The sequence below is a fragment of the Amblyomma americanum genome, chromosome 10, assembly GCF_052857255.1.
Source record: "Amblyomma americanum isolate KBUSLIRL-KWMA chromosome 10, ASM5285725v1, whole genome shotgun sequence".
NCBI lineage: Eukaryota > Metazoa > Arthropoda > Arachnida > Ixodida > Ixodidae > Amblyomma > Amblyomma americanum.
In genome coordinates, this window is record NC_135506.1 from 83,941,254 (window position 1) to 83,955,657 (window position 14,404).

At 47.5% G+C, this 14,404-nt stretch overlaps 2 protein-coding genes across 2 annotated transcripts in view; one reads left to right on the forward strand and one right to left on the reverse strand.

Annotated features, from left to right (window-relative positions):
• Positions 1-6,411: 6,411 nt before the first annotated feature.
• Manf (mesencephalic astrocyte-derived neurotrophic factor) lies at positions 6,412-13,602 on the reverse strand. The gene is made up of 4 exons (XM_077641088.1): positions 13,224-13,602; positions 11,018-11,142; positions 9,066-9,207; positions 6,412-7,027 (listed from the first exon to the last, which is right to left on the reverse strand). The coding sequence occupies exons 1-4, from the start codon at positions 13,330-13,332 to the stop codon at positions 6,861-6,863; spliced, it is 543 nt and encodes a 180-aa protein (XP_077497214.1). The 5' UTR covers positions 13,333-13,602; the 3' UTR covers positions 6,412-6,860.
• Positions 13,603-13,999: 397 nt separating this feature from the next.
• The window catches only part of LOC144107752 (heat shock 70 kDa protein 14-like), an 86,089-nt gene continuing 85,684 nt past the window's right edge, over positions 14,000-14,404 (forward strand). Inside the window, 1 exon segment of the mRNA XM_077640911.1 lies at positions 14,000-14,093. Coding sequence (XP_077497037.1) covers positions 14,034-14,093 — 60 coding nt within the window. The 5' untranslated portion in view covers positions 14,000-14,033.

Here is a 14,404-nt window from a genome sequence, read left to right on the forward strand (position 1 = left end):
TAAGTTGTTATCATCATCATCATCATCATCATCACCAATTGTGTTTTTATATAGATTTACTATGAGGCCGCCATCTTGAATTCCTCGGACTTACAAAATTGCACGCCGAAGGTAGGTGATAGTAGACCCCAAGAAATCGAGAAATGTGATATGAGCTAATATTCTTAACATGGCGATGTTTCCTTATTTGCATGGACCAAAAACTCAGTTTTTTTTCGAGCTCCATCCGAAATTGAGCAAATGTTGTCAATTGGCATGAAACCTGGAAAATTATCGGCATATGTAGAGCGAGGTTATTGATTTCAGAGCTGCCTCTACAGCCTCGAGGTTAAGTCTGACTGAGCCCCCATCCGCGGGGACGAAAGCAACCGCCCGGGATGCTGCTTACTCTGCAACTGCAGAAACAATCAAGTCGCAACTCATCTGGGGAGATAGAAGCGGACCAGGGGGGTTCCCCTGGCCTGGAGAACTTGTGGACATCAGCCCACGTTGCCACATTCAGTCACCCTGGAAAACAGGAAAAGAACGCAAGAAGCGATGCAGAAATTCAAGAGCAAACGCAGCACCGCATGGTACTTAGCCGCAACTCAGTAGAGTTGGTACGAGTCACGGCAATGGCCGCCTCGCTTTCTTCTACCCATTTATTCACCACTGCAGTAGCTCGTGCTGCGTGGAATATAGCACTTGTTAGCACTAAATCGTTGTCTTCATCTTTGAACCGTTCTCTGTAGACGACTTCCATAGGCTCAACGGCAGTAAAGCTGCAGCCGTTGCCATGGGATGGATCTGCGTGAATGATGAGATGAGAAGGCTCGCCTGTGTCGCCAAAGGCACAGCTTTCAGTGCGCTAGCGCTTATAGTGCCCATAGGTGGCAACCTGCCCAGATGTATGTGTGTGTGTATATCTGGCAGGCGGGCGGTTGTGACATCTCAAGGTCACGTGTCCAAGGTGGCAGGTGAGCCACCAGCTTTATAAAGCAGGAGGCTCATATTTGGTACGCTAGCACTCACACTGGCCCCTCCTCGCATTTAGCCGTTGTGTGTTTGTCTGAAGTCTGTATTGTGGCAGGCTGCCCACCGTGTTGTGAGCAGCCTGCGCACCAGATTGTGAACGCAGTGCTCAACGTGGCAGGTGGCAACTGAATGACTGGCCACGAAAGGTTGCTTGGGAAGAGTAACCTGGGTCTCACCAGTCTCGCCGATGGCAGCATCTACATCGCAAGGCAGAGCACATCGCTTAACCACCCTTCACCTGATCCACTGAAGTAGGTCTAATATATGTTATCAGCAACGAAGCAGCAGTGGAATAAGAACTCCCAGAGATCTCTGAATGGAAAACAGGTGGTGTCCAAAATACGGCGGACATTGCGTACTGGCTAAGCTCCGTCACATGAATTTGGACTTCCGGGACGTTCCTGCGGTTCCGCTTTTATGGTCACTGCTTGCAGTAGTGCGGTTCTGAGCTTTCTTTCTTTAATACCAACACTCACAATGATGAAAAAAGGGTTTTGTGTGCTGCCTCAAACTGCAGCAACTACAAAGCAACGGAATGCAACATGTTCCGAGTACCGTCAGGTAGTGAACGGCGAAAACAGTATGCCGTAGCGATCCGGTGGCAGACTGCCTGCTAGCTACGAGCTCCACGGACAGCTCTTGGCTTTGCTTCGAGCATTTTGTTGGCAGTAAACGTTTGAGGGCGTTGTGGAAGTTTGTGGATTTCTTGAAGTAGGCTAATTTCTTGCTTGGACTTCTGACACAGCCGTTCTCGCATGACGGCGGTAGCACCGTGCGGTCGTGTGCAGATATCTGTGGTTCGGCCTCCGACAAGATGTTAGAACGATTTATTCCTCAGGGATATGTGCTGCATGCGAACTGCTCGAATTCAGAGCTAGCACTTTAGGCCTACGCGATCGCAACAGTCAGCTGCTGAAATGGCAACACCGGCCACGGCGGATTCCGGTTGCCTGACATTGCTGGTCGCAGTCTATGTTTACGAGCACTTTTAGGATTTATAATTTTTTTATGAAAGCATATTTGCCAACTTCATGCCCAAAGTGAAACACATGTTGTCATCAACAGACCATTCGATCAACATGAGCACACAGCAGGTGTGGAGAAATTATAAGCGAGCTGTTACGTTAAAGTTACCCATTTGTGTGGACCCGCATGTTGCAGTTCTGTTTCTCCATTTCCTGAGTGCGGAGAGGGAGGGTGACGGACAAGCTGATCACATCACAAAGTGATAAGAATTATTCACCACCATTCTTTTCATACTCTGAGGCAGTAAATTATGAGAAGCTTCACTCCAGGATAACTGAACTTAAAAAATATAGTCTAGCTGCTTTTCACCTTTCATTGTACAGCACATATGAGAATTGACATCTGAGGCAAATGTTTCAATATTGAGCTGTCGTTGAGCAGCAAAGCATCACTTCAAAACTGTCTAAGTGCTGAACATGCATGTGAAGTACATAAATGTCTGTGTCTCTAGCTTACGTGTGATGCATTGCATGATTGCACATAGGAATATTGCACTGAATGGTTGACTTATTGAAAGAGATGGTGATTTCAAGAAGTGCGAAATGCTGCAATGACGGCAGAGGCTAGTCAGGTGGCCGTTGGGTCAATTATCTGTAAGGATAAAGAGTAATAAACATGCTATAAAATTGCTAGTCTTAAAAGGCCAAGGGACACATTGTGTTCACAGACATTCCAGAATTTTTGGCATCACTAGTGTCTTAGGGATGGCTTACCAAAGTCAGTTAACATAGAAGCTACGCCGCAGTGTTCACGCCAAAACTAAAACTGGATGGGAATGCCTTTCGTTCAACATCATACAAGACTTAGCCAAAGGAACTTGTAGAAAATGCTGAAAACAACTGGATCAGGCCTTTGTGTGTACTGGCAAAGCCGAAGCACGTTTTTACGCTCTATCATGCTGTTTAATATAATTTACTATTTGTCCCTCAGATCTCCTGCATTAAAATCATTTATTACATGCTGAGCATATAATTTGTGCCTGCAAGAGTTTTTGCAAGACAGGTTATATTACATGTTATTACCCACATGACAAGAAGAGTTTTCAATTAACAGCCGATGAACTTTCTCATTTTGCAGTTAAACAGTGTAGCTGCCTATGTGAACAGTTAGTTCTGCTTTTGACTGCGGTCTGCTTTCTGTTTTGTTCGGTTCGGTTTGTGGGGTTTAACGTCCCAAAGCAGCTCAGGCTATGAGAGACGCTGTAGTGAAGGGCTCCGGAAATTTCGACCACCTGGGGTTCTTTAACGTGCACTGACATCGCACAGCACACGGGCCTCTAGAATTTCGCCTCCATCGAAATTCCATCGAATTGGCTGGTGTTTCTTCTTCGACTAGGCTCCGAGCACTAAGTTCACGACAGGAAAATAGCTTCAGGCTCTCCTGTGCCTTGATGGGAAGCCACATTGATTTTCATTCCGAAGCTAGTGAACATTAAAGAGATACCATAAAACAAAGTGTTTATTTTAGTACTTCTTTTTCATTAATGAACATAAAGCAGCATCCAGCATTGAGAAGTCACGCACAGGAATTCTTAACATTCAGAGCTGCAAGTTACATGTAAATGTCATGTAATGTCCTATACCACCATGCAGGCTATTAAATGCATTGCGTGGTTAATTTGTTTTGTGAGTGAGGTTCTTGTGCATGTACCGAAGCCTCAGTAAATGGGCGCACCTCTCTGAGTGCTGGAATAGCTGCTATGTCACTTGCCTATCCATACCCTTGACACATATCAGTAAGAGGTTTTCAGCCACAAATTCTTGGTAGATGCACGGTGCAATTCGTACTGGCAGAAGGAATACAGTAGGGCTAAAAATGCAACACATTTGTCACACTGCTGCATTTTTGCACTACAGATGAACTGAAATTCAGCAGCTTGAAACAGGTATGCATGCAAGCTTGTGCAGAATTATTCCATAAGCCATAGCAAATACTCGACAAAAGCAGTTGAGCTGACAAGAACATCAATCGACAGCAAAACAGATTGTGCACGTTTGCTAAGGTTGTGAAGCATTGTTAACTACAGGCTTTTGGGAGGAGCTCAATGAGCTGCATGTGCCAATTTTAGCGCAGCAACTAAAACACGGTCTACTTTGCTTGCAGGCAATGACAGCTCGAACGGTGCTGCCGCGTGCCAAGAAACCGTTGCAGGTCCGATGCAGTGCACATGAAAGCTTTGAAAAGATTAGAAAATCACAAAATATTGCAAATTTTATGGTGTCACGTCTAGAAGCGATACATGAGCAATGAGGGACGCCGTAGTGAAGGGCTTTGTATTTGTTTAGACGGGTTCTGTCGCACAGCACATGGGTGCCTTTCGCGCTCCGCACCCATCGAAACGCGGCCGCCACGTCCCGGATTGAACCTGGGTCCTCCGACTTGGTAGCCGAGTGCCCTAACCATTAGGCCACCGTGGCTGGTGTAGAAAAAGTACCCCAAGTCCTCCCAGGATTTTCATGATGCAAGCTCTTCGCCGACGCAGCCACTCTGCTACAATGTGCGCAGCAGTGCGCTCGTATACATAATGCTAGGCTAGGGTTGCTAGTAGTCCATATATTCAGCGCCTGGTAGCGCGAAACCTCTCGGAAATATGTACCCTAAAATATATTAGAGATCAATGCAGCAGCCGAGTAACAACAGGAGAACATTTTAGCGAGTGAATGATGTGTCCTAAACTTCTGCACGATCAGACGACGCATGCCAAAACGTTCACACTTGCAACGCTTTTTCGCCATTAATTCAAATACGGAACGTCGAGCGCGGACATAATATTGGACTTACAGTTCGGGGCACCGGACCCACCTGGAAGGTGATAAGGATCGAATGGGTCTGTCCCATGCAGCGTGCATCAATGATTGGGATGCTAGGGTGGCCCGTGATAAGGTCTTCCAGAATCTGTGCTAGGCTTTCTTCCCCGTAGGCGTTAGTGATTACTCCTCTTACTGCACGATCCGGAAGGGGGGGGTGGGGGGGGGGGGCGATGTTGGACTTCAATGCTGTCGGAGCTGGTTCTCCTCGTCTTAGCTCTGACAGCGTTGAGGTTCGAACTGTTTATTTGCACTGCTCACGCTGTGGCGGCCTAGCCCAAGTTCCTCTCTCTTGTCCGGCGCCACGTGCCATGGCCTACGAGCCGAGCGGGGCGCTACAGGCTCACCGCTTTCTCGAACAGTGCTATTTCGACAACAGTGGACAAGTACAGTCCGAGAACCAACTGCAGTGCACTTATGCAGATGAGCAAGTATGTACCAAAATGCTGCTTCTGAAGGAAATTTATATTCTCCTTTTGCGTCCCATGTAAATAGTGCTCCACCTCGGTAAGTGGCAGCACGCTAAATTTTCTGGAATGTACCTACCTTTGGCCAATGGCATAGTGGAACATCTGCATCGGCAACTGAAGGCGGCCTGTACCACTTATCAGCCAAGGGAATGCTGGTCTGACTACATTCCCCTCGTTCTCTTGGGCATTCACATAGCCCTGAAGGCTGATCTTGGCAGCTCTTCTGCTGAGCTAGTCTACAGTGTTCCCCTGAGGAATTCTCACCTTCTCCCCCTCCGTTAATCCACGATGCTTCCACCTACATCAGAGACCTGCGCAACACATTTCGATATATTACCCGTCATCCCTGCTGCCCGTCACCCTCAGTCCACGTTCGTCAGCCAGGATCTGGCCTCCTGCATCCATGCCTTCATTCGTTGTGATCACATCCATCCACCCCTCACGCCGGCCTACAATCGACCGTTCCGCACCCTACACCGTGCGCAGAAGACCCTCACATTAGACGCAAACGGCCGTGAAGGCTGCTGACCGCCTCAAACCTGCCTGCATTGCCACTTTTCTGCCCGTTGGCCCTACACTCACTCTCTCTTCCACTGCGCCACCATTGCACACAGCTTCCTCCAAGCACATCTGCTGGGCGAATCTGGTGGCTTCGTTCTACGCGGGGGAGCCCTGTAGCACCCCTCGCGGCGCGCTCAGCTCGCAGGCCATGAAACGCGGCGCCGTACAAGAAAGGGGAAGTTGGGCTAGGCCGCCGCAGTGCGAGCAGCGCAAATAAACAGTTCAAACCTCAATGCTGTCGGAGCTCGTTCTTCCTCACTTTAGCTCCGACGAGCAGATTGTGGCCAGGTGCAGTTGCAGGAATCCGCCAGTGGTGGCGCCACATGTACTTCACTTTTCCGTGCTTTCACTTAATTTTCTGCCTTATCAGCGCTGTTTTCGGTAACAAAGACATGTCTGCCTACTAGCCTAGCCTATCAGTGTAGCTTGGCTTATATTCCATTTTGGTGCCAAAGTGTCCTGGCTTAACACACTGTGCTATGCCGACAACTATCAGGCAACAATGGCAAAAAATACGCCACCCAAGACAAAAAGAATACACAGAACATTTTAATTTCATGACTGCACAAAATAAAATAAAATAGGAGCATCCAATCTACAGCTGTGCTGCACTTCACTTCCGACAGCAATTTTCCTCGCCAACTTTTATGCAAACACAGACACCTTTAAATGAAACAAAAAAGAAGGAAAGCATAAATCCACAAATTTGTGCGCACACATAATAAAGAAAACAAGGAACAGTCATTTACTCAATGCCCTGTACATAGGATCAGTGTAAAAAGTTGATAAATTAGAACGCTACCCACCCCTTCCCCAAAAAAATGTAACCAAGGACTCCGTTGCCCTGCCAAGACAAAAAAACAAACAAAAGAACAGTGTGACAGAGGGCAAAGGGGCCAGTGAGTGAGGAGGACATGATGTCTTGCAGTTGTGGTGGTGGCGGCGGCGGTGGTGGTCTCTGTACAACAGGGTCGCGCAGAGGTCAGAGTTCCTCGCGCATGTGCACTTTCTTGAGCTCCTCTATCCTCTTGACAAAGTCTGACTTTTCGACACAGCCTTCGCACCGCTCATCCCAGTCGTTGAGGATCTTCTTGAGGTCCTTCACCTTGAGCTTCTTCAGGTCCACAGTCTTCAGGTCGATCACCTTGGCTGTAGAGGACAGAAAAAGACATTGCTGATACCCAACTCCTCACAGCCCTTTGCATGTACAACAAAAAACTGGATTATGAAGTTAACTGGGTACCCTTGCATTACCTTTACATCTTTGCCTTCAGCCACTGCCCAAGCCACAGCCCAGAGTGGTATAATGAGAGCCTACAAACTACCAAGCCTAGTTCTCTGAAAGTTTATGGTTTATGCAGGTTTAACGACCCAAAGCAACTCGGACTATGAGGAAGGCTGCAATGAAGGGCTCCGGATATTTCGATCACCTGGGGTTCTTTAACAAGTACTGACATCGCGCAGTACATGGGTGTCTAGGATTTCGCCTCCATCGAAATTCGCCGTGGCCGGGATTGAACCCGTGTCTTTCAGGCCAGCAGCAGAGCGCCATAACCGAGGCACCATGGCTTTCAGTTCTTTGAAAGGCTTTGCAGACTACGTTATGTGAAATTTTTTAAGCTGTGCATACAAGCATAGCAGGGCACTAACCACTTTCAATATGATGCTCCCGTAGACCTTAGGGCTAAGAATTTGATTCCAAGGGAAGGCCAATATAGGCTGGTATATGTGTTAATGCCCGGAAACACCACAGTGGCTTTAAGAGGCACCACAGCAGAGGGCTCCATATCAATTCCGACCACATGGGGTCCTTCAACTAGTACCAAAACTGCAGTACAGGGCTAGTTCTTCATTTCACCTTCATCAATGTGCAGCTGGGATTTGGTTCCCCAATCTTAGGATCAGCAACCAAATGCTGCAGCCGCTGAGCCACCACAGCAGGTGGGTAAATGTAGGTTTGGTTTGGTTTCGTGCAGTTTAGCGTCCCAAATTGACTCAGGCTAGGAGGGTTTCATAAATTTCAACCATCTGGGGTTCTTTAACATGCACTGACAAAGCAAATGTAAAAGGGGGGCAGCAGAGATGTTATAGGTCGGTAGCTCAAGTTTACAGTTTGTGAGTAAAGGACAGTCACAGTTCGCACAGCACCAGGTCAATCAGAGGTTAGTGAGAGAGGGCTTTGCCTTGCAATGAGCATGGAGGGCTGCTGCTGCTGACAACAAATGACTAAGAAGCACTGCAAAGACATATTTCAAAACTTTTAACAGTATCTGCTTTTACCACAGGCCACCTTGATTGGATTAATGGTTGCTTTGGCCCGAACCGGTACGTAAAAGCTTCCCAAGCAATGTGTTTACCTTGGAAACATGTGAAAACAGCCTGCATGTGAAACACGCTGCCTCATGCCAGTAAATTTCACTCCAGTGCTGACAATTTGCGAGGAAAATATAGTGTGGAGTTAGCTTTGCCACCAGGAAGAAATCTGCAGCTCGCTAAAAATTTCTACTAATCTTCCACTTGGATGTTTGCTAAACACACGAGTGTAGCAGTGACCTTGCCAGAATGCGAGCTGCACACCACAAGTGATGAAAAATTGCCAATTGTGAGGTTTAACGTCCAAAAGCTACATATGGGCTATTCGGGACGCTGTAGTGGATGGTTCCAGATAAATTTGCACCACCTAGGGTTCTTCGACATCTGCTGATTCCACAGCACACTGGCGTTTTCAGCATTTCACCCCCGTTTCACCTCAGTAGCTGAATGCCCTAACCACTCGAAAGCCTTCGAATATGCATGAAACAGAAATTTCACTTTCCGCAAGAACAGTAGTTGTTGTGTGGTGCACTTATACGCTTTAGCCTGTGCTCACAAGCCAAACATGACTAGGCCGACAATAAAACAAACAACAAGGGAACCTGCGCTTGCAGGACATCTGCACCGTGAAAAACCGTGCAGCATTCTGTGCCTGCAAATCTGTACTGCAATTGTAAAATTTATACAAAAAAAGCCAGCAATATAACCAAAGAAATCATCAGGGAACACTGGTTAGTGTTTCTGTTGCAGAACTAATTATGTTACCATTTTCGCACAGAGAGATAAGCTAGTAGAGCACTCACTTCGTGGTTAGTAGTGAGCGAGCAAGTGCAAAGAACTCCTGGTCAAACCACAAACAAGGGGAGGCACTCACGGTATCTGAGGTCGCAAATCTGAGCGTCCTTGGCCAACAGCTTCTCGCACACCTTCAGGTGGGGCATGGACCAGCTGAACGGCTTGGACATCTCGCCCACAATGCGGGTGGCAGACTCCTCCAGGCCGCCCACGTAGTAGCACTGCGCACATTTCGGAAACAAAACAGGATGTGTGTCTTGGTGCACAGTACTTCTGACCAAAAAGCACCGAGTACCATTGGCAGCCAAGCCCCGACAGGCACTAAGGGCAACTGCATCTAATTTTTGTAGCGATAGCCACATTACGGTGGCATTTCGAGCCTTCAGCGTGGCCGCGCCGCCACCCTGTGGCTGCGCCGCTGCGCTGTTACATGGTGCGGAGCAGCTGCAGGCAACGCAGTGCCGTGGCTGATCATGTGGCCAAGTTCCACTCGGCCAGCTGCAGCTATCGTGTCACTCCAGGTTTAACCAGAGCTAAACCACCGCCAAATTTTGTTCTTGGCAAATACTGAGCAGTTTGCAGTTTGCCACCAGCCTGACATATGGTAGGTAGTAAAAGGGGCCGACTAAATTCACTTAAAAGCAGAACACCCCCCAATGATTCAGACTTGTCACAGCAAGACCAAGAAAGAATCCATGACTGTCGTTTCAAACGACATGACTGTACCTCAGGCTACCCTGTACCTCAGGATATCCCTAGAGTTTGCTTGTAAAAACGGCCAACAGCGGCCATACCTGTACGTTAATGTCTTGTATCAAATAAAAGCTCAGTTTTGAGCAAAAAAGTATCTTCTTTGCAGTTAGAACACATTAATCCATCGATACAAGTCACCTTCCATCTGTCCACGGTATCCTTTCACTGTGTAGGACGTCATCGTGCAGTGAATTACAATTCAGAGACCATCAATGTGGCATGATGTAGCGTGTCACACACATGATCACACTTCAGAGAACCCAGTTGGTTGTGCTGGCAGCCAAATGCGCAACTATTTAGCCCCAGTTGGTCTCATGTTGTTCCTACAACAGCATGTGCCGCCTTCTCGTGTCACGTCTTTGTGAACACTCACATAGTCAGTGCGATAGCAACTGTTCCCATTTCTACAAAAAACTGGTTTGGTTTATGGGGGTTTAACGTCCCAAAGTGACTCAGGCTATGAGAGACGCCGTAGTGAAGGCCTCCGGGAATTTCGACCACCCGGGGTTCTTTAACGTGCACTGGCATCGCACAGTACACAAACCTCTGGAATTTCGCCTCCATCGAAATTCGACAGGCCGGGATCGAACCCGCGTCTTTCGAGCCAGCAGCCGAGCGCCATAACCACTCAGCCACCGCGGCGGCTGTACAAAAAACAATCAGCATAACTATATCACTTCCGGATAGTCCCTTCTGATATCTAATCAACCTTGTCCTGTGCCAGCTGTGGCTACCTTAGCCCCCAAACTTTTTAATCTTATCCACCTAGCTTACTTGCCGCCCCCTGCTATGCTTGCCTTTTTTTTGGAATGTACTCCGTTACCCTTAATGAACATCGGTTATCTTGTCTTCCCATTACATGCTTCCGAACTCTTACTCTTCTTGACATTGACTAGGATGTCATTAACTTGCATTTGTTCCCTGACCCGCTCTACCTTCTTTTTGTCTCTGAATGCTACGGCCATCATTTTTTTGTTCCTTCAAAAATGAAACCCTCTTGCAATCTACCAGCTGCCCCGTACAGGGCTGATTACAGAATTAAACATTACAAATGCTCACAAAATGCTGCTACCTTACTGCAATAACAATAGTAATTTGAAATAACAGTGCCCACAACTGCAGCCTGGCATTGCGCTACCATTCGCAAATGTGCCAGGATGAGGAAAGCAAGGAAGCTGCGACTGACATCACACCAGACAACTGAGCGCGAATCATGATTTCTGTTACACCGGATTCATTCACGGCACACAATAAAAGAGCACAAATGGCGAAGCTTACAAAGCGCTGCTCTGGTCCTTTGGCAGACTTGCAGAACTCCATGAAGCCCGCTGTGATGGAGTCCTCATTTGTCCGCTCTTCAACTTCCAGCCGGTCATGCAGCTTCTTGAGCACACCCACGCATACTGCATGGAAAAACATGTTGCAGAATTCTGGCAGTGCCTCAAACAGGGAAGATTGCTGAGCTAGTTCTGAGGCTAACTTGTGCAACTGTTCTCCAGGTGGAACACTCCAAATTTTTGTCTGCATTAGGACCATGTCTTTTTGCAATTGCACAGCAGACAATTTTGCCAAGCTCACTCTAAATAATAATCTCCAAGTGAAAGGAACAATGGAGACAGACTTGTGCTATCACTTCGCTTATAGTGCTTCTACTGTGCTTATTTTTAGAATACCTCCCAGTGACACCAGGTCAAATGAATATAGAATAGCAAATAAAATTTACTTACATGCTTCATCTAACCTCTTGCCGTGACAAATATGAACTTTCTAATGCCAAGTGAGCGAGGAAAAATGGAACTGCTAGCCTGCAATAAATTATCTCGCATAAGCACTAGTACCTAATGAGAACTTCGCATTTGCAGAAAATACTGCTGAGAACTGCATATATCTCACTATTTTGCTGCTGTTACTTTGCAGCAGCTTCCAACCAATCTGAGGCGCTTTTCCAAGCAGTATCAAGTCTACATCATGCAGCAGAAAATTTTCAAATTATAATGACATACTTTTCATCGAGTAACTATGCACAACAAGATGCAAGAGTGTGCTACAGTTTCCAAAGTGCCCCAACATTTCACATTATTCTGGATGTCACAGCCTAAATACTGAAAGGCGTACTTTTTATACACCTGCCATGATTTCTTTCATTTTCCTGCAGCCATTGGCGACAAGTTTTTTCATTTGCATGTCAGAATACAGGCCTTGTGTGCAACTCATGTTGAATATGTACTGTTATATGCATGTTAACTGCATGCACAGTCACGCGAACGAAAGATATAGTTAAACGAGAAAATTTTAACTGAAAAAAAAAAGGGTGATAGTGCACCTTTTTCACTTGGATGGTGCGAAGACTGTTGTAAGGAAGATTTAATGAACAAAGCCAGTACATTTTTTGCAGCACCTAATATTTTTATTTTTGTTCTTGTTTTCACGTTTCCGTTATCCTGCTTGCATGCCGCAGTGTGCGGTAGAAATATTTATGAGTGCTTGATGCAACAGCTTGCAACTGAATATGTTTTGCCATATCGAATGTAGTAGCCCTCTCATGCTTTATTGCTGATATATGGAAAGCCATTGCCCGGGCCATGTTCTACATGGCTACATCAGGCTAAGAGGGCAACGGCAAATGTCCATACAGTTATGAGCATATCGTCTGTTCAGCCAAGTCAGGCGAATTGCAGGCTGTATGGCGGACCTCACAGGTGCGGTGGAAGTGAGCCAGTAGCGCCTGTGAATCAGCAATATGACGGGCGAGATAATAAGTATACCCACAAAGAAGCCATTGAAGCTTTAGAGCTTTAGTTGCGTGTCACTGTGCAGACTGGCGAAACAGCAAGCGCATTACCTATGGCTACAGACCACGGCTGGAAGACAACGCTTGAAGCGACCATGTAATGAATGGCATCTGCATGCTACAAGCTGCTCATGTGGCAGCACACTTATGCTGTAGGACTGATCAATAAGCACCGCTAAAGGCATTCCCCGCCCCAGCACCGAAAGCAGGCGCAATCTTAAAACGGAAAGCTGAAGGCCCCCTTCCAGATTTAAGCGCCCTCCTCATGCTCATCTCGCACGACGCCACATATATCGGCTCAGCACAGATGTGGTTTCGCGATTTTTCTAGAAACCTGTCCAGCTTCCGAACGAGCTGGAGTTGAGGTCATTCTCGATAGTATGCCAGCGCAATTTGCGCGCAAGTAGCGACGATTAACCACCGAGTGCCACAGCGACAGCCGGCGCACTAGCGGACTGCCCGTCAGTCGTGATTACGTGGTCAGTGCTCCCGGAATGGTTGCGTCACACCCATCTCACTGCACGAAGTGAGCTCGCGTGCCCTTCACGCCACACACTGACAGCCAAAAGCAAGCATTCGTCAAAAGGAGATCGCCAGCGCAATTTTCTAGCTCACTTCGTTGATCGGGTAAACGGTGATCCGAGTCCACAGGACTACACAATGCCAGCTCGCTCGGCAATTACCAGCACTTACCTTCACATTCGCCTTCCTTCAACGTCTTCCCGGACACAGCAAGAAACGACGCTTGCAGGCACACTGACAGGGTAAGCAGCAGCACGTTCATGTCGACGCTCGATCGCATGTTCTCGAAACTTGTCTCCCAGCGACCACCACTCCGAGGGACGGTCCGGCAGCTCACCGACGATCCCGCGACGAATTTGCGATTCGACGATGAGGACTAGCCGGCGACGCGACCGTGGGAGTATTTAACGATTCGCGGTAAGCGACGTGTCTAACACGCTCTCGTAGAGACAAGGAGGCTGAAACAAAACTTGGCCGAGACGTTTCTTTGAATGAAAATCCGACACGTCTCCGAGAGAATTCGAAGGCGCCACCTACGGCGGGCCGGTATGGACATCTGGCTTCGCGCCATTGGTCCGTTTCAAGGATTCCTATGACGTAAAACCTTTGCACAGAACGTCATGTACTAGATAACACCGGTGCCACTTAAATGCTACCAGCCTACCAGAATGAGCACGCGTTTATAAACTCATAAAAGCAAGACATCAAAGTCAAAGTGTCGCACACAACGCACCAAAAGTATTTATTTTTTGGGTGAATTATATGGCACTTAAAAAGAAGTAATAAAACATAAAATAAGTAAATTAAATGTTCTAATAAAACCAATTTTTTTACATTTTCGCCTCAAAATTGTAGCACTAATATGCATATTTTTAATTTATTGCTTTTTTAACTTAGTAAATTTAATACATTAGTTTTTAAAATAATGTCACTCAGAGCGGCCGTGTGGTGCCGCGCCGAGCGGCACTTTGAATCGCAAGCATGGCGGCCTCGTTCGGGCTCTACTTCGGCAATACCAACCTTTGCCTGGCGATTCACAAGGTAAGTACGCGAACCGAATCCTTTATATCCCGTCGACACGTTTTGGCTTCGGCCAAGCCTCGAATGGAGCGGCGGAATAGGGCCGCCCGAGGGGCGAGCTGCCCGCAACGAACGGCGCCGGTCGCGTGCACGTTGCGCGCCTTCGCAGTGTCTTGCGGGGCGGCCGAAAGTGCGCGCGTGCTCGGTGCGTCGCTGGAACTGTCACTCGTTGGGCCCTTGTGCGAGCGGCCTTCTGGCCTTTCAGCCGCGCCCTAGTCGCAGTGCTGCAGCACCGATATCGTGTGTGCGTTATCTGACCGTGCAGTCTGACA

Coding starts and splice junctions, on each gene's coding strand:
- Manf (XM_077641088.1), bottom strand. CDS start 13,332: ATGCGATCGAGCGTCGACATGAACGTGCTGCTGCTTACCCTGTCAGTG. Junction 11,143..13,223: donor GAAGGAAGGCGAATGTGAAG/GTAAGTGCTGGT, acceptor TTTTCCATGCAG/TATGCGTGGGTGTGCTCAAG. Junction 7,028..9,065: donor GATTTGCGACCTCAGATACC/GTGAGTGCCTCC, acceptor TGTCCTCTACAG/CCAAGGTGATCGACCTGAAG.